Source organism: Solenopsis invicta, chromosome 7, assembly GCF_016802725.1.
Source record: "Solenopsis invicta isolate M01_SB chromosome 7, UNIL_Sinv_3.0, whole genome shotgun sequence".
Classification (NCBI taxonomy): domain Eukaryota; kingdom Metazoa; phylum Arthropoda; class Insecta; order Hymenoptera; family Formicidae; genus Solenopsis; species Solenopsis invicta.
This window is the reverse complement of record NC_052670.1, coordinates 726,193-746,751: the sequence shown is the minus strand read 5'-3', so window position 1 is coordinate 746,751 and position 20,559 is coordinate 726,193. Positions and strand designations below refer to the sequence as shown.

General features: G+C 41.3%; 2 protein-coding genes across 10 annotated transcripts in view; one reads left to right on the top strand and one right to left on the bottom strand.

The window, feature by feature from the left end:
* LOC105193515 (ELAV-like protein 3) overlaps positions 1-20,559 on the bottom strand; it is a 47,086-nt gene that overhangs the window by 20,098 nt on the left and 6,429 nt on the right. Inside the window, exon 1 of one of the 5 annotated variants that reach the window (XM_011157976.3) lies at positions 6,295-7,748. The exons of 2 other annotated variants lie outside the window; for them this stretch is intronic. The gene's annotated coding sequence lies outside the window, so the exon portion shown is untranslated. 2 more of the 5 variants (XM_011157974.3, XM_039451895.1) reach the window with 2 other exon arrangements.
* On the top strand, positions 11,241-20,475 carry LOC105193518 (cytosolic carboxypeptidase 6). 5 transcript variants are annotated; one of them, XR_005575231.1, is made up of 8 exons: positions 11,241-16,164; positions 16,378-16,742; positions 17,570-18,003; positions 18,183-18,386; positions 18,536-18,759; positions 18,972-19,167; positions 19,489-19,930; positions 20,001-20,475. XR_005575231.1 is itself a non-coding variant. In XM_039451887.1 (8 exons), exons 2-8 carry the CDS (start codon positions 16,104-16,106, stop codon positions 19,850-19,852), a joined length of 1,848 nt encoding a protein of 615 aa, XP_039307821.1. In that variant the 5' UTR covers positions 11,241-11,599; positions 12,949-16,103; the 3' UTR covers positions 19,853-20,475. The 5 variants fall into 5 exon arrangements, 4 of the variants coding, with proteins under 4 accessions (XP_039307821.1, XP_039307820.1, XP_025991531.1 ...); XM_039451887.1 differs by having other exon boundaries at positions 11,241-11,599; positions 12,949-16,164; positions 19,489-20,475; XM_039451886.1 differs by having other exon boundaries at positions 11,241-11,599; positions 12,217-16,164; positions 19,489-20,475.

Genomic DNA, 20,559 nt, shown 5'->3' with positions numbered 1-20,559 from the left:
TTGAGATATCTTGTAATCCTCGACAGGAGGAAGTGAAATTTTAGTTTATTCGTGAATGCCATTGAAAAATATATACTATATATGAAGTAGAATGCGCGAATATTTATGCATAAGTGATTAAAAATAAATATAGAAGATATTTGGACCAATATTTGGAGGCCGAATCGGAAGATTTTTATCGTATGAAAAAAATCTGCCTTCAATCGCGAATCTTTCTGATCCAGTTTCGACAACTTAATTGTGCTCGAAGGGAAAGGTGCACCCTCCACAAGCAGCGCTACCCTTTGCCACCTTAACAGGCCCTTCAAGGTTTTTGACCCTCGACACACTACGGTATCGTATCGAGATAAGGGTCTCCCTTTCACTTCTCACGCTCCGCGCGTATTCGATCGCAACTTTGCAAAAAAAACCGCACAACCTACACCATCTAAAAAAAATCATCTATTATCTATATATAGCAGGAGATATGTCAGGAGTTCTATAGTTTGAAAACATATCACTCTAACCAATAGAATTACGTTGGCTATATGTGTGTGTGTGTGTGTGTGTGTGTGTGTGTGTGTGTGTGTGTGTGTGTCTTTAACCTTTAAGTAGGTAGGTAGTAAAAAATTACGTGAGTAGGTGGGTGGAGTGCTGATAACACTCCAAAGAAGTTATTACAATTTTCATATTTTTCATTAGTACATAATATTATGTTATATTTACATCTACATTAGTTAAAAAGCAAAGAAATGTAAAAAACATAAACTTTGAGATTTGTGAACAATACTTGATATTTTTCTTTTCCAGAACAAGATTTCTTATCCTATAGTTCTTCGTTGTCTGAGGTGCTATGGCCACCTACTTAAAGATTAATACAATAATATATATTTAAAGAATTATATAATTAGATACGAGACTGTTATCTGATAACACTCGTCATCATTTCGCGTTCTCGCGCAAAAGCTTTGCGCGAGGATGAAAAAGTCTGATTCTACGGTTATCGCGACGTCATGTCAGCCGTACAAAAGACAATATTCAGATTTGAAGAGAGTTCGTCTCGTAATGAATGAAGCGCGTAATCGCAGGAAACAGATCGAAGTAGCTGCATCCCTGACCTTAGCCCGGAGTTTATACCCGGAGATCGAGCCGACCGGTCTTCCGACGGTATTACGGACCGAAATTACACGGCTCTGACGAAACGGGCCGAGTAAGACTTGGCGTCCGTGCCAATAAACTCGGTGTTTTCCGAAAATTTATTTCCGTGCGTGTGCCGCGCGCAGCGCAACTAGCGCGGCAACGATATTTTTACAAGCGAGTCGCGTAGTGACGCGGCAAGGCTGTTGCGGACGTTACGGCAGAGTTGCGACATTGGAGGATTTTCCCCTCAATGTGGATTTTGTTATTATCACACGGGAGATTTTTTGAGAGGATAAAAAGTTGAGGGGAATTTTTAGGGGAAGAAAATATAAAGATCTATAGTATTCTTATCCTTTCCAAAAATCCTCCGTGATAAAAGCAATTAAAACAATGAATTTGGGAGAAAACTCCTCAAAACTCTGGCAACTTTATGTCGCGAATGAGAAATGAGATATGATTCACTGAATCGTGGTGTAGACAGAAGAATTCGGAAGCGACAAGATCAACGAGATGACTGAATGAATAATTGTTTCTGATTTTATTCGTCTCGGTTTAATTTTATCTTTCTTTTAGTTTCAAGGCCTATTTCAACCAGCTTTGATTAATTTTAATCGATGATTAACTCGATGAGCAATGTTGCTAACGTGGAAAGAAAAACACTTTCTCACGAGATCAAGATACAAAATTTTCTTTTCTCTTTATAATATATTTGATTGATTAGACCATCTGATATATTTTATAGTCTTAACACAGATGACATTATTAATTTTTTTATTATAAGGAATACGAGCTAAACACAGCCGGTAAATACTGCTGATGAAATTACTCAAAGTTGATCAAAGTGGCTCTAAGAATTAAAAAAAGATAAAGAGTAACTTAAATTTAAATTAAAGTTAATTGGTGCAAGACATTAATGATAAATATACACAGATAAAACCATCTCTCGGGTGCTGTCGCGGCGCAAAATAAAAAAATCTCGTGTCGCACCCATGACCATACCTAATGCTAAGCGTCGCTACCTATTGGAGGATCTATAACGTTTGGTCAAGGTGGAGAACAAAAGGGAATAAAGTTTAGACTAGGGCACGGCCGCTAACAGATGCGGGACAGCATATGCAAAAAAAAGAAGTAGTGTGGTGCACATGTGCGTGCATCACACGTACACGTACACATCAATCGCATGCAAATTTCTCCCTCCCCTCCACCTTTCCAAAATCAAATGCTCTTTTTAAACTTATATAATTATCCCCAATCAGGAAGGAAACAAGGCGATTTGAAAAAGATTTAATCCTACCATGGCGGCTATTAATAATTATTAAATGTATGGAAGAAGAAATGTATTCTAAGAGGCTTCTAAATTTTTAAAATAATACTTAACATTTTCAAAGTGAAAATGATAATATTGGTGTGATCGCTTGAATTCTCATTAATGACTAATCTAAAAATCTAATTACAATAGAGTCTGTGTACATTACGATAAAATGTGTGTTTAATAAAAAGCTAAGTGTGTAAAAACACTTAACTTTGAGCACGCATGTGTGCGCACGACAAATAGCAGAATTATTTTTCAAGATTTGAAAAAGTGCGAATACATCGGTCACGTGGCGAACTCGTGAATCATTCCTGTCGACAAACGCAGACCTCACCCTCTTTAGTTTAGTCACAATCCAGCTGTCGAAGCTACGTTTTCGGGGGTAGGTCCCCGACATCATCGGTCTGGCACGACGGGCACGAGTGTAATTCCACGGGGCTATACCTTGGGAACGATAATTCTGCCCGGTAACTTTTTCTGGGGTCATCGAACCTTTAACGAGATTCCGTCGATACTCCCGACTCGAAATCGATTTGGCCTTACACCAGCAAAGAGCAAAGCGCAAAGTTATTTACAAGTACCGAGAATACTCGTAAATATAGAGTCACGCGAAACGTTTGTTGATTTAATAACAAGACAGCTCAACTTCTATTTTTGCAGACGCAATTACGTACTCGAGGGTTGTCCAATTCTATGTACAATTGATGTCCTAGTCAGTAGAAAAGTTGTGTTTCCAATACTTATCATCTAAGCATATAGAATATAGAATTTTTCAAGAAGTTTGCGAGGCAACTATTGTGGATCATTAAAAATCAGTGAGTCGTACTGATACTGACATGGGGATATAAATAAATGAAGATTAAAGATATAAATAAATAAGCTACCTATTGTAGTATGTAAAAAGAAAAAGAGTGATCGAGTCGCTTATGTTTAGATCGTATATAAAGTCGTAGCGGTTTAAATCGCTTTTAGCAAAAACAGGTGATGATCACTAGGAAGTACAAGCAACGGCAAAGTTTTAATGGCGCGCGCGATTATAGATGAGCAAAGTATCTAAAGATGCCATATAAGTTCCTGTTAAAAGTCTCTATTGGTATCGAGAACAGATTTGTCTAATTTTAATTCTTTTCTGGCGTCACTTTTTTACTACTCGAGCTTGATCTGCATAACAATTGAGTTAAGCGATCGGATCGCAAGAACGCAATTGACTTCGCAATAACATATTGATTTGTAAATGCAAACTATTTCTAGAATCTAGATATTTTTTTGAAATCGAAAGATCCCTTTTCTGTGTCGAATCATTGGTACTGGAGCGTGTACAAGCCCACCACAGCTAAATGATTCTTTTCAGGCGAGGTTCATTGATCCGGTAACGTCGTGCAACGCCAAGATTACACGTGATCAATTCCAAGTCCATTTTCTCATGCGAGAGAAATCTTGCCGGTGAAGTATAAAGTGTGTGCCCTAATTAAAACTTCGGTGCTTTCACGATTGATTTTTCGTAACTTACGAACAATTAGCATTCATATTAGAAATTAATTTAATAATTATTATTGCTATAAATTTGAGTTCAATTTTAATAAAATTAAAATTTAATACATGCTATTTTTCGCGAGAAAGAATCTCTCGTCGGAAATAATTTAATGAAGAAAATTTAATTTTTTGTCTCTCTGCACATTCTTCTGTAACACAAGACTCTCAAAGTATAATTAAATTTGGTTTATAATTAATTCAGTACGTAAAGGACGTAATAATTACTTTTCTGATAATTCATACGTCAGAACAAGTAGTTTCAAGCAATCAGGTGAATTTTTTATGACATTTCCTATTTCGAGTTACGATTACGTGGTCGTCCGTGGCGTTTTACGGCATATTAGAGACGTATACACGTAATGCATATATTACGTGTGCGTACGTGCGCGTCTCTGCCATGCGATCATATTGTGTACATGATGTAGGAAGAGAAACGAGAGAGAGAGAGAGAGAGAGAGAGAGAGAGAGGCGCGCGGAGAAGCTCCATTGATTGGTCGGTGGCACGGTGGAACGTTGCAGCTATCCTGAGGGTATATGAACCCCGATATATACGCTTCTCTCTCCGCCATTTCCTCTCTCGCCCCTCTCTCTTTCTTTCCCTCTCTCTCACTATATCTCTCTCCCTCTTATTCGTCTCGCGTTTACCCTCGCTACGATTTTACCCTGTAGTGAAACGCAGGCGCGTCACATGGACCCAGGAACGATCAATACGAGGTTCCCCAACCAGACTTAGTCTCTCTCGTTCTCTCTCATTCATTCTATCTCTCTCTCTCTCTCCCGTTCAGTTTCTGCTTTGCTCTTTTCCTACATCTCTCACGGTTCCATCTTTACATCATCCTTTGCGACATCGCAGCTAATCTTTGATATTTTGTCGTCGATTGTTCAATCGAAAACTTTTTGTTTTTCGTCATCCCCGTTTTGCGTAATCTTAGCTCAAATATATAAATATGCGCAAGAGACGTATAATTGATACATCTCTTACACATTTATTATTAAATGTTGATTAAACTTGAAACATAACGAGTAGAGAAATTACACGTTATTTCGATATAGCAACAGCAACGTGAAAGTACAGCTTCGACTTTAGCTTAGACTCTAGCATTTTCGCAGTTACCTAGTAGTTTAGTAAAAAAAGAAAAACGATATCAATCGATCTCCAATGGCTCCCTCTCTTTGGCTCACGCACCATTGTAATCGAGGCCGTCGCGGACGGAAGCGTCCCTCTCGAGACATCCCGCTTGTCCTCGACAAGGACCCGCAGTCCCGGTCCTCGCTCCATTCCGGATCCGCCCGATGCCTCATCGTGCATCGCGAAAGTTCGGTGTCTCCTCTCTACTGCGTTATTTCAATTTGCTGTTTTTTCGGTCGGTACGCCGCAGGATCGATAAGGGGTTGGATCGGGAAAGGGCGAGAGAGGCGAAAAGGGAGGCGAGAAGTATATGCATGTATATGTTTTATGCGTATAGATGTATGTATGTATGTGCGTGTATGTTGCGACGTTGGTGCTCCCGCGACAGTCGCTTTCTGGTGCCACGCCCAGGGAGAGAGAGAAAGAGCGCGGTCTGGTGCACACACAATATCGCGTCGTGCGTAAGCGTCAGCTGCTGGACGCAACCGTTCACCGCCGTTATGGCGCGGTGCCGCTGGCTGCCGCTGGCTGCTGCGATCGACGACGTTAAATGCAACAACTTGGCAGGGTTAATGAGCCCCGCCGCAGCGCCGCGCGCCGTGCGGCTCTACTTCCGCGATGTACCTTTTCGTATCTCGCATGAGATCGCATGCAATTGTTTTTCTTTTTACCGCGAGATCCTTCCCGCGCGTGCAAGAACGGGACCTTGAGAGTACTTTTAATGATATTTTACGATCAACGGAATTTTTATAAAAATCAACAAGTGTACCATATCATTTTTTTAAATATCTCTATCATTATAATTTTTTTAGTCAATTTATAATTAAAATTAAAAAATCGTAACGAGAGGAAGAAGATTACGTATTGTGTGGCAACGTACGTTTAATCTGTTTAAATTGAAAACGGCAATGGCACCGTGGCACGGGAACACCACAGAAGGTTCTTGGACTTGAAAGGATAACCTAAATATGATGCCGAAAGATTTCCTCGCACGAGAGAAATCCCCGGAACGTAGGACAAACGTATACGTAAAGATCGGCAGCCGATCGGCGTACGATCGACGTACACGGATCCGCTAGTAAATTGTCAATAATTATAATGGCAATAATAACAACAATAATAACAAGATAATAATAACAATAATGATAAAGATTCGTGAGAATCACAGAAACAACGAAAGTAAAGAAACAAATGAACATACCGGTTAACGATGAAAATCAGTGGTTGGAGGATGCCGATATCTGGGCGCAGAACGGAACGGCGATGGGTTCTACCTAATTACTTTTATTTTTCTCTATTACGCGATATATCGTACGTGTTTCGTGGCTGCGTATCTTTGTACTAGTTTTCTCTCTCTCTCTCTTTTTTTAATCTCTTTCAACAAATTTCTCAACAAACTTTACGACGCGACTTGAAACGCCCGAACCGACGATCGCGCGATCAACGTGGAGGCCGGTTTTCGATCATCGAACACGAGATCCCGGCATTAAATTCCATCGAAAACGAGAAATTGAGATGCCGGATTATTTGTGAACACTTGATTTGTGAACACTATAACTCGCGACAGGAGATAAACAAATCTCGCGCGCGGTGAACACACCCAGTGTCTCTCTTTTTCTTTCACTCCCACCCCCGACCAGCAGGACACACTTTTATTTGTCCCTTTCTTTCTCTAACTCTTTCTCTTTCTCTCTCTTTTTCGTTTTTATCTTTGCTGGTGCCTCTTCCGCCGATTAAAGGATCTTCCAGCTGACGATCTTGTTGATCACGCTACTGGTTACTCGTTAACGCGCTCAACTCTCGCTCGCTGTGATCTCGTTTCCTATCTCGCTCTCGCGTTACGTGAGAAGATGACGCACCATCTTACGCGTCGCGATTCGCGTCTTCGGATTAGTATTGCGATGCGTTAAGTTCGATCAGAGGGAGGGTAAATGATCGGGACAGCACGAAAACGTTCCTGGGATAAGATGAATCAGGCGTACGAGTCGAAGGTAGAACGTAGGATCAGGGATGAAAGAAAAAAATCATAAGATTGGAAGAAAACGGAAGGGTCGTTCCTCTGCTTTATGTTTATGGCCGATTCCGTCCGGTAAACTTATCTTCCCACGCGATATTCGCGAGATCCACCTTTTTCGCTCTTCTACGTTCTCTCCGCGCGAGTTTCGAGTTTTCTCGTGACAGGGTCACCCGAACGGCGATGGGCGAACGACAATGTCGCTCGATCGACACGTGGACGGGACAAAGCAGCAGCAACAAACTGAACGTTAGAGGACGACGACAATAAAGACGACAACGGCTGTTCTTTTTATGATGACGAACGATACCGAACCGAATGTATTTCTCTTTCTTTTTTTTTATGCCGAATTGAAGGGTCAGAAATTAGGAGATATGCAAGCAAATAGTAAGAATGTTGCGGGTATAACGGTGTCTACAACGCAATGCCTTTATGTGGTGCGGTAACTAAACTGACGAGGCAGAGTCCCGATACCGACGGCTGCACCCTCTGGACGCCCCCACCGTCTCAACTCGTCTCGGGGTGGGATAGACTCGGGGCGAAAAGAATCGCGAAAAACGCTCGCTCGAGGGAGATTGGCGACGATACACGCAGACGCCGACGGCGTCGGCGTCGCCGTCGCCGTCGGTGAAAGGTGAAGGAGAGGCCGGGAGTAACGCGGGAGAAGAGGTCAGAAGGGATGCGAAGGCGGAAGAGGTTAGGGAGAGAGAGGCGGAGGGTGGCAGCGCGCAGCGCGCAGCGAGGACTCGACCGAGCTGCGGGAAAGGGGTGGAAATTCGCGCAAGCGTCATCGGCGACCCTCCGACTGCCGAAGGTTGGTTGGTTGGTTGCTTGGTTGGTTGCTTGGTTGGTTGGTTCATAGGCGATGCATATTTCCAAACATCGAATGCGCATCGCAACGCACCTATGGGCAGATTTTTTCACTCATTATGCGCACATTCCCGTGATAAATGATGCCTGGCCAGGAGAAGGGAGACGACGGTCCGTCCTATTGATTAAAACGATCGTCCCGACAATTATAGGAAACTGACACCCTCGCGTCTCGCGTCGGTCATTGCTCGAGTAGATGTAATCACAAGGATGCTCCATCTAACTCGGTTTGACGCCTCCTCTTCGGAATTACCTTTAATTGCACGTCCTTATAAATCAATTGACCTAATATAGACTTTTCTTATATTGCCACTCAATTTGGGCATTTAGAGGGCGCAGAGCGCAATATAGGGGTTCGATCGGTTCCAAGTTTTTCTATAAACTGATATTTTATATAATTAATATTAGAGGAAAGAGAGGAAAAAGACGGTTATTTCCAAGTTTCTAAGGAAGTGTATATGAATAATCTAGAAATATAAATAATTCAAACAACGCGATCACGGTTATTTATAGAGATCGATCGATAATTATACGGAAAAATATGGGCCGACGTGGAAACGGGACTCCATCGCTCCATAGTCAAACGATATTTCACCCCTCTTCAACATATCTCCGTTATGAAAGTAAAAGAGGATGGAAGAGATGGAGGGAAGAGTGTATCACATATAAGTGAAAAATATGGGAAAACTTTATGAAAAACGATAAATCGAAAGAAAGTAATCAAATTTGCAGATGTTAGTTTGCAAAAAAAAAAAAGATGAATAAAGATGTAAAAATAAGACAGAGAAAAAGAGAGAAAGAGAGAAATTGCAATCGCTAAAACAATGCACGCAATTTTCAAACGACTGCATTCAGTAGTGATGGATTAAAAAAAGGAATGAAAAGGCAGAAACATTAAAAAAGCGCGAAGAAGTGCGTAAAATTTTAGAACGGTAGCTAGTATCTGTTAACTGCAGCATCCATCACGCGGACGGATCGATCGAGCTACATTACGACGGCCGATCTTCGCGGGAAGCTGGCATGATTAATATCATGAGTGCATACGAACTTTTGAACAACCGTACATAGCCTCGATTATCGCGGGGGGAGAAGAGGAGAGGAGAGACCAAAGAGAAAGGGGAGACGGACGGGATCGAGGGTGAGAGTAGTAATCATAAATACGCAGGCGCCAAATAGGGTACATGCAATGGAGGGATTGATAAAGGACTGGATGGCGCAAGCGCCGGACAAAGGGTGTAAAAGCTCGCCGGGAGTGCCCGTTCCCTCGGCAAATGGCTTTTTAGTAACGCGAACGCAGCCAAATTTCATCATACGACGAGTCTCGTATTCTATTTGATAAAACTGCACCCCCCCCCTCTCTCTCTCTCTCTCTCTCGTATTTTGCTGCTCATGATGATACGAAGTACTTGCGACTTGCTCGCGAATAATAATTTTTCGCACAAAATATTGCAAATATCGAATATTTACTATTTGCTTAATTATAAATAGAATTACGTAAAATATTATCTGATTGTAAAATTCATCGTCGTACATAAGTACAATGTATATCACTTATTTACAAAATTATCCAAAAGTTATATATTGTAAAATTACGACGGAAATAAAGAATTATATTTCTCCTTTGCAGTAAAAGACTAGGATAAAATAGGCCTATTTCGTTATATTCACTACTAGGATCTTTACCGTTATCGAATTAACATGAAACGGCAGAATAAACAACTCGTACGAACGTGTGAGTTTAAAAAGTTGCAAACGGCGAAGCAAACGGCGAAGCAAACGGCGAGCACGTTTATCTCGTGGCGGCGATCTCATCTGTGATCAGCGACCATGAACGATAGCGCGAATATGTGAGGTGGCCTATCGATCGCCTTTTTTATACACACACATGCGTGGGTCTGTTTGCTTCTGTAGCGTTGGGCGTTCGTTAACGAACCTCGTGACGAACGATTTCTTAATGAGTTATGTCATGGGTGAAAGCAAGAATCGATAGGTATCGGACGGGATGATATACACATAATTGGTTTCGTTTGCGCCACATTTCGATATTACAACCTACGAGAGATAGGTGAACAGTGTGAAGCAAAGGAGTCGTCTTTGTGGAACAAAGGGAATGAGAGAGAAAGAGTCATTGGGGAGAAGCGAAAAGGGACAAGGGAGACGAGGGATGTAATCTAATGGTAAATAGCACGTATGCATATAAGGGTCAGTCGAAGTGCGTCAGTGGCGTAGGAAATTCAATACTGCCTATCAACGTACATGAAACAGGCAATTCTGTTGAGAAAGATTTTACTGGATATATTATATAATAAAAAAAATATATATATATAAAAGCGTACAAAAAAGTTGTTTGATCGAAATATTAACAGGAGCTTTAGTTTAGTAACGAAAAAATAATAAATGACATATTACTTTTCTTCGTTCTTAATTAATTATCATATGTAATAATAGAAAATTGCATATAATTATAATTAAATAATTAATTACAAAGAATTATATTTTATTTTAATATTCCGTATTTTATACTTAATATGCAAAAAATCTGGTAATAAATTTAATATTTGACCTTTATAGTATCAAGCATCTTGAATTTACATACTTATACATAATATTAAGTAACAAAAAAAGAGAAGAAATAACTCACGCGTACCAAAAATCTTGACACAAGCTTCGGCCAGAAATAATCAATTAACGAATAATAGCTAAAAGCTATGCTTTCCCCTGTTTCGGCGATTCCTTTTTAAGCGTTTGGTAACATAATTAAACTCCGTAGTCTTTAGAAAATAATTTTCAAACGCAAATCGCTGTACGTCGCAATCATGACGTCAATGTCGACGTGAAAGAGCGCTCAAAAGTTGGCAGTGTAACTGGTCGTAAAACTCGCCGATCGTCGGCGATCGATCGGCGGCGGGTCGTGCCCATCCCACGTCTTAATCGCCAGAGAAGTCTAGACACCTCTTCCAGAGAAGGTCGCATAAATTCCGCGAGAGGACGGCGCGCAGCGGATAATTTACGGGGGCGCTCGTCCTCTTTGTGTGCTCTCCCGAATGTCCTGGGAAGACCGGCGCGGCACGGCGCGGCACGGCGCGGCACGCCCATTCCACCCCGGGCGACGGCCGCACCTCCTTCCTACGCCACTGCGAGGGTAGACCGAGGGGTGCCAGCGTCAGACGGAGCCGCCAGCCGGGGTTCGGGGTGGATGCTCAGGGGGCACCGGGGGGGTCTTTCGAATATCGATCTCCCCGCGCGCGCGTTCTCCCAGTCATTCACTCTCTCTCGTACAGTTTCGTACGCTCGTCCCTCTTTCCGCTCGTTTCGCGTTCCCAGTACTCCCACGGAGTAGTGGAAGGGGTGTGCGGAACAAGGTGCGGAGAGGTGAAGGGGCTTCATCCGGAGGTCCCAGCCAAAGCCCGGGGGAGGAGGGCATTCACCAGGGAACGCGTCGCCACCAACTACCACCACCACCACCACCACCACCACCACCACCACCACCACCACCACCACCACCACTACCACCACCACCACCACCACCACTACCACCACCACCACCACTAACCGACATCCAGAAAAATATCCTCCGAGATCGGAGGGAAATTAGTTTACCGGATCCTACAAAACGGCGTTTGTACGGAATTATCCCCCACCCGTCAAATCATTTCTCTATGTGCCTTCTTTATTTAATTTACATCTTATCTTTGGAAATTCGTTAGCCTCCTTCACTCTATCTAGTTTTGTAAAAGAAACGAGGACAAAACGGAAAATAACTTTACTAGCGGATTAGCTGGCCTTTGTATGGCCTGTTGTATGGAGTATAAATACATGGAATCGCAGAGCGCAACTATTTGATCGTTCTTATGTACAATTATTATCAATCATTTTTACGAACATCTTTTTTTCGTCACAATCATTCTCAAATTTACATTTATAGCAAGAGATTATCGTCCTCACAATCATGCTTATTTTATACGTGGCATTACGTCATTCCCTGTGGTAACAGGACATTATCGTGTCTCAATCCATTTACTATATTGATTTTAAAATTCGTTGCGAACGATGACAAAGGAACGAATAAGTGATCAATGTTGTCATCTCGTTCGTGAAAATTGTCCGCAGAAATGTCGTCTCGGAGTAAAGTTGCTACTCGTCCGCCCACCATCTCTCGCTTCCTCCCCCCAACCTTAAGTTATCCTCCCTCTCCCGAAGCTTAGTCAGGGGTAGATAAGGTAGTCGTACACTTTACAGTCGTCTTACACGCTCATCTACAAGATGGATAAAATATTGCATGGATCCAGGAATAAGACTACATGCGTGTTGCAGAGACACTCTGAGCACGTGTGCGTGTATGTATATATATTTACCTATTTTCCTCGTCCCTTCTTCCTAGGAGTTTCCTAAGCCAACCAGCGAAATTACAAGGAAAATAGATCCTCGAGGCTACGCAGGAGTCGGAAATGACTGACTGCTAACCAGAATCTGATTTATAGCATTTAATTTTCGGTACCGACTAACGTACCTGACTAACTCTGCGATTAGACGTTGTGGAAAACAATTACACGATGGGCAATGCTCTTTTATCGATCTCCAAACTAAAAATTTTAATTTGGAGAATTGATTGCCAGTTAGCTCGTGTGCTATCGATTGATTGAAAAAATAACCACCGTTATCTGGAGAAACTAGATAACAATAGTCACGCGAACTGGATAACAAACGCCTACATCACGCCTACACAAGACTTAAGAATGTTCAACACAGTTTTCGGTGCTTAAAGGACGAGGCTAAGTTAAAAACGTCGCACTTTGGATATTCAAATGGTTCACGCTCTTAAATTATTCAGAACGAGATAATTCTGTTTTACAGGGGAATAAAATACGTCAGCAATAAACTATAAATAAAGAGTTCATTGCGCCTTAAGTTCAGTCCTTCTCAAAGTAGACCTATCGGTTATCGTGCCAGTATTTTTATTTCTCCGTTTAGATATGTTCGTGTCATCTAGCAGCTTATCTGGAACAGTTTGTGGTGCAAGATAACCGCGCGCGACTCGAGACGCATATTGCATATCGATTCAACAAACCAAGGAAACCAGGATGAACTCGGCGACGGTGTCGCCAAGTGCACAAAGTCGTTGCTCGCACGGTCCAGTCCGGAACAAGTCCCGGCGTGTCCCGCCGACATGTCCGAAGATACCGGTACGTATGTTATACACAAGTGCTCTTTATACGCCTCCTTCGAAGCAGGTCTCGCGGAGCGCCCATTCGTGACTGCACGCGCTATCGCCAACCTGTCACGCGTCCCGTACACGTTCTCGATGGATCTCGCTCGCGATCCGTCAGATCGATCGGATCCACTTTGCGAGGGGTCACGCGAGGATCATCACGCGCTCGCTGATTGCACCCTGACATTTCCCATCTCACCCTGGCTTGAAACTCTGCCCGGCAGAACGTAAGCGAACACCGAAACAGGATGTCAATCACTCGACCGAAGAGATCGAGCTAGTTCTAAAGACGTAACAATTGACGGCTTTTTCAAGCTACATCGCGCACGCGACTGAAAGTTCCGTTAATTAACTCAACGCGAATTACATACCGATGAAGCATATGCGAGTTACTTGAGTTGCTATTGTATTGCCAAGTCAATTTCCGGCATAGTATATATAATATCAAAAATTATTGCTCTTGTTATTTTTCATGTGATATTTGAAATCGGTAGTTGATTATCGCTAGTATTTCTTGTGAGACAATACAATAATGCCTCATCACATTCAGAAGATCTACGTTTCTTCCTTTGCAAGTGTTTATTCAAGTCATCACAATTGTGATGGATTATTATCATTACGAAAAGTGAGTGTGTATTTCTTAATAATGTAAAATAATTTAAGACTCTGTAAATTTTGTCAATATTTCCGACGTCTTATCGATTTTAACGTCGCGACCTCACGACGACGTTATTGTCGTAGCAGTAATTAAAACAGAACGGAGTGCGGGAGATGGTCTTTGTTATTTGAGTTAAGCGTGCAACAAAAATTGTTGGAAATTTAGCGTGAGTTTGCCGATGTTATATTATTGTGCGATTTTCTTTCTCTTTCTCTCTTATTCTTTCCCTTTTCCACCGTTGCCCGAGCTTTTCCATGCTTTCTATTTTTTTCCTCTTTTAATTGCACGTTCCGGGCGCCATTCCCGTCACTATCCGATTTTCCGCTCCAAGAATTTCGCAATATTTCTTCAACGTAATCGCAGTGAAATATAATAGTCGTTTACTTTGGAAAATTAAAAATTTTTGAGCGGATGTTGCATTATTATTAAGAAAAATATAATTTATGTAACAGCTCCTACAAATATAAGTATTATATGTACAGTATGAGAATATAGTATTTAATTTAAATTACTGCCAACAACATTTTATATGAAATAGTCCGTTCACTTATTAAAAGCACTATTTAATCTCTTAAATATATTACAAAATGCAAGAATGCAAAAACGCATAATTTCTTAATTTTTTCCTAATTTCAAATATAAATTTCGCAAAGTATGAGTTACATGACTTTCGTCAAATTAATTATTAATATAATTAGTAGTTCAAGATTTATTATTGATATATTGTAATTCTATTCACCCACTAAACTTTATTATTCTACGAAGCATTAAATTATTTAAATAATATCTTATCTGTTTTATCTATTTTAATTTATTTAGACTAGTGAGATACATAAGTTAAACCGATGAGCGAAAATATCACAGTCAACATTTTATATTTTATTTTAGCTCAAACATCCATCGTACGTGGCTGAGAGGTAATGCTATGGATAGACAATGGCTAGACAAGACATTCAACGTTTCTTGAAAAGTGCAACTCTTTTGTTTCCGCACGTTGAATCATTAACAATCCAACTATATCTTGATGTAAAGTTAGTATACCCTTCTTGCGTGCGACGGAGGGCTATAATGTCTCTAGCTATAAAATGCGACATTTGCGTCGTCGAGTGGCGGATGAACTGAAAATAGATATCGAGTGATCTGAATTTAGATCTGTAGCTATTGCCACAGCGAATGGATTGCGATAAGAATCTCCATGATAAGAAGCCTTCGATAAAGTGAAATTCTGTCTCACGTGTGACATTACGGTGACGGCGAAAACACCATTAGTCATTTACTCTACTTGAAAATTTTTGATTCTATCCGCGAAACGGTATCTTTTTCTGAATCGTAAAAATATTATTTATAGAATCATTCCATTATTTTTACTAGCAACAATAATAACATACTTAAAGCATATGTTCTTATGGATTTATATCCATAGCTCGACAATATCTTTGTTCATGTAAATAATTGAATTGAATTGCAGAAAAAGAGTCAAGTTGGAAAGATTAAATATCATGAATAATTTCATTCGACAAATTGTACAACGTAGATATGTAATCGTGTGACGATACCGGGAATGTATATTGCCTAGAGTTAATCGACCTCTAGACTTATCTAGTAAGACGTGACGTGATCGCTATATCCTGGACGTCAACTCCGTAATTCGTGTAAAACTATCATGACTTTCGTCAGGCCTCTCAATCACGCCCCGCTCTAATCTCAACTCAACATCTGTTGAATCGAATTAATCAGAGAGCGAAACCGACTTCTGAACTAGTCCCAGCAAATGTGTGAGTCAGGTTCTCGTGACCACAAACGAGTTTTCTCGGTTTAGCTTCGATATGTGGGTGAGGGTGAGGGAGAAATCAGACTGTCGAGAGATCGCACATACGAGATCCTTGACGCCTGGCAGCCACGCGAATTCTCACCGCGAGCCGATTCCCATTTCTCTTGCGTGAAGTCGTTGATTCACGCGAGATCGCGAACCAGGGAGTGAGATTCCACGAAGGCGGACACGAGCGTGCAGCGGAATCGCGAAATCCCGTTCTTATCACGTAGGCGGTAACACGTACCACGATGTAGAGCCGGCTTTACGAAGCCGTCAGTTCCTCATTGTCTTCCGTCCGATAGGTCAGAGTATCGTTCGTCGTACGTTTCCCGTCGCTTCGTCGCTTTCCCGTCGATCGGCCAGAAGGGAATGCACGGTCGTCGTTTACCGAAAGTGTCGAATAACGTCGCTCTGTCGATAGATCGTTCCGTGTCATTTCGAGAGTCATGGCCTTCTCTGGCGAGGGACGAGACCCCTTGGAGAATACTAGTCTTTATCAGCGCGCCGGTCAGACATCCCTCATCATCGTCGTCGTGTTATCCACTTAATACAAATAACCAATATTTCATCGCTGCATCAAATTATTTTTAAATCACGGCATTGTCACTTTTTTTCTCTTATACATACGTAGAGAGTGAAATTATTATCACTACAAATTGTAGTATATTTAAAAAATGTTTTTCTTGTTAAAACTTGATTCTGCTGAACCGCTGTTTGCAGACAGTGAAGACAGCGATGCCGAGGGTGGTTTGGGCAACGTAAACAAAATGGTAATGCGACCACCTGGCCACAGCGGTAAAGCTAAGAAGGGCCACATTTGCTTCGATGCGACCTTTGAAACCGGCAACCTCGGCAGAGTGGACTTGATCTCCGAATTCGAGTACGATCTCTTCATTAGGCCTGACACTTGTGGACCCAGATTACGCCTGTGGTTTAACTTTACCGTGGACAACGTAAAGGCGGATCAACGAGTGATCTTCAACATCGTAAACATCTCTAAAAGCGCCAATCTCTTCCGACAAGGAATGACGCCGTTAGTCAAGAGCAGCACTAGACCGAAATGGCAGAGAATACCGCGAGAACAGGTAAGATTTGATTTTTCAACTTTTGTCGACGATTACTGATTTAATCTATGGCAATTTATGATGATTTATTTAAGTTGAATGCGATGTTACATGACACATCTTTAGCTTTGAACATCAGGCGAAGAATAATAGAATAATTTAGTCTTCCTCGATGAAAACTTTTTGGTTCGAAACTATTAGAACAGCAATTTTGGAAAAGTATATTATTTCGGCTATGTAATTCCATTATATCCTACAGTTCAATATGTAAATGCACGTCCATATCAATCTAAAGCAAATCTAATCAATTATATCCATCGCGCGGAGACATTTCAATTTATTCGCACTATCGCCATTTTAAATCTAGAGACTGCCGGAACGTACTTCCAATATCCAATTATTCCATCAAGCATTAGCCGTCTTTTAAATTAAAAACTTCGGCATCATTTGAAATTGTTTTAATGCGGTTTATGCAAATATACAAATTAATAATACGTTATTTATGTGACTGATAAATTTGGCTATGGTAAATTTGGCTAATCGATCTATCAAGCTATTTTTATAAAATGATGTAATAACATTACATACGGCACAAAAATTGTTACAAAATATTTCAGCAATATTTTGTAATATTTTGAGATGTTATTATCCTTATGCATAGCACAGAATACTATAGAATGTTATTGCATCATGATTTTGGCATGAATCGTCTTTACTGGCAATTGGGAAAATCTCTGTTGAAGTTTAAAATAAACATAGATGTAATTCGCGTTATTCATTCATATATTTTCATCGATTGCATTAAAGTAATTAAACCGCGCTGAACTTGGTTTCTCTCAATGCTGCAGGTATTCTATTATAGATCTGCGCAGCATCAGAATCACTACGTGCTGAGCTTCGCTTTCGCATTCGACCGCGAAGACGATGTTTACCAATTCTCTCTGACATATCCGTATTCATACACGCGTTACATGGCGCACCTCGACAACTTATGTAGCAGACTATTATACACGAGAAGAGAGACGCTGGCCGAGTCGATCCAAAAGAAGAATGTAGAGCTCGTGACTATAACCTCCGACCTCGAAGACACGGAACGACCTAGAAAAGTGGTCGTCGTCCTCGCTAGAGTTCACCCCGGCGAGTCGCCGTCCTCCTTCGTGTGTCAGGGTTTGATGGACTTCTTGGTCAGCGCGCATCCAATCGCTCAAGTGTTAAGAGAATACGTGATCTTTAAGATAGTGCCGATGCTGAACCCTGACGGTGTTTTTCTCGGAAATTACAGGTGAGAAATCGATCGATATAACTAGACAACTAAAATGTTTCAAAGTACTTCAATAATAAATAGGTATAATATAATAAATTAAAGCTTGGAATTGGATGAGGAATTGTACAAATAAACTATTTCCACTTGTATTTATCACAGATATGAAAATAATATATATGATAATTTTTCGCATTAAGATCCACCGTGATGGGATTGGATCTGAATCGATCCTGGAACTGCATTTCCGAATGGATTCATCCTACCCTGCTGGCGACTAGAGCGATGTTGAAGTCGCTAGATAAGAACTCGCATACACCATTGGATTGCGTACTAGATTTACACGCTCATACCAACGCCACGGGTGTCTTCGTCTACGGAAATACGTATGAAGATGTCTACCGGTAAATCTAATCCATTTCAAATAATGTTAAATGTTTCGTTAAGACAAATTCAAAAGAACCGTATTAGTCGACCGTCAAGTCACAAAATAGGAAACTTAACGTCGGTCGCTCTTGTAATCCAATCTGACTCATGGCTGCCAGCCTCTCAGGTACGAGAGGCACATTGTCCTGCCGAAATTGTTAGCTCAGCACGCGGAGGATTATGAAATGGGCAACACCATGTACAATCAAGATCCCAACAAAGGCGGAACCGCCCGCCGCTATTTGTGCTCTATCCTAAAGGAACACGTCAACTGCTACAGCATCGAGGTTTCTATGTACGGTTACAATAAAAAGGGAATTCCGGGTATAATGCCATATACGGAAGAAGGATGTATCCTTTCGATCGTATCAACTATAATCCCAATTGCATATAAAATTGAAACTATTGTATGAGAACCAAAATTAAAAATTTTTTATCTTGTTGACAATTGATTAATTGTCATGTCATTAAAGAAAATTTGAAAAAGATGTAAATCCTGCTAATTACCAATCGCACATTATCAATCGGAAAATTAGAGCCTTAACGGTCAGAATCAAATACAGATTACAGATTAGGTCGCAATTTGGCACGCGTTTTTCTAGAATATTACAAGCTCACTGGGCTTATCCCATCAGGACTTCCCGATCAGCCATCTAGTAAACGAGCGCGTCAGTCTCGGCAGAGACATCGTCTTCCAAGGGAGCCCAGACCGAAAACAGTCCGAACTCCAGCGACCTTGCATCTCGCCAGCATCTACGAGTAATTATTTTCATTTTTTCGCATATAAGTGCATCGATTATTCATAATGTCACAAAGCTTCATCCGTTTGTATTAGAGACATGAAAATTAAGAAAAAGCTATATCATTTCAATATGTGTGTAAATTCATTAATAATGCGCTCTTTCGAGTACGTACGAACGATCGCGTGGGAGTCAAATATTTCAATGATATATAAGTAAGGGAAAATCGATGACGATAAAGAGTTTCCTGGACGAAAAGATCCTTTTGAAAACTCAGGACAGAGGGGGTATTATTTACCGAGGCAAATTACAGTCGGCTAATCTCGGGCTATATCGTCAGGTACTTCCGGGAGAAACCTGAGCCGCTCCCGAGCGCTCGTTACCGATCGATGAGCGGTACGCGGATGGGACAGCAGCCCGGAACTGGAATCGCGAGTGAAACTGGAACGGGCGTCGACGGCGGGTGCAGGAGCCCGAGCTACAGGTTCCGGAGCCCCGGGGCACCGCTCGACAGGGTGCAGACCCTGTCAAGGCAACCCGTCGCCGCCGCCGCCGCTGCCGCCGTCACCCCCGCCCCCGTTGAGCCGCGGCTCACCATTATCGATTTCAATCAGCTGACACGGGGCGGTTTGGAGCTCGCAGCCAACAAGAACAGACCGACGGCGACGGTCCCACGCAAGAGGATCGTAAAGTCGCGTAGATAACGATCATTTCGGTTAAGGAGTTATCTTGGACGAATCGATTCTCCAACATCTCCAAGGACGCGAAAATCGAATGTCGCGGTATTATTACTTCCTACATAAGAGAATTGCCTTGGCGTGACAACATTAATATTGGTTCACGTGAATGTAGGTGGACGAGTAGATGAACCATCGCATCGATTCGCGCTACTTTTGGTGTTGAAAATAGAAGACTTCTCCACGAAAAGTGGAAACGCGGTTTGAAGAATGCAGTTCGGATGTCGCGTCCTATTCAATTGCCAATACCAGTGTTATTAAGAAACTTTCGCTTCTTCTTCGGAATAACTTTCAACTTAATAACACCAACGCGATAATAGTGCGCATTTATTCAAAGTATTATGCAATACATCTACTTAAATATCAATTTTGAGTCTTCTCCTACATTCTCGCCTTCTTAATCGCCAAGGCACGAGAATGTATGTATAAATACAAAAGATATTAATCAAATTTCATCACTCTGCATGTTTCCAATTTTCTAATGTAAACGTTACGTTTTATATAGTTGTTTATATCGTTGTTGTTAATATTACATGTTGTATAACATTAACTACTTTTACATTCAAAAATAAATATATTATACAAGTTAAGATCAAATATTATACAAGTTAAATATCAAATAAAATATATAGAACATGCTTTCACATTATTAATACCGTTTCCGAATTGCACCT

Bases quoted from the DNA above. Each gene is read 5' to 3' on its own strand.
- LOC105193518 (XM_039451887.1), top strand. From the start codon at position 16,104: ATGGCCTTCTCTGGCGAGGGACGAGACCCCTTGGAGAATACTAGTCTT. The intron at 16,743-17,569 runs GTAAGATTTGAT...TCAATGCTGCAG, and splicing joins AGAGAATACCGCGAGAACAG to GTATTCTATTATAGATCTGC. The intron at 19,168-19,488 runs GTAATTATTTTC...CTATATCGTCAG, and splicing joins CATCTCGCCAGCATCTACGA to GTACTTCCGGGAGAAACCTG.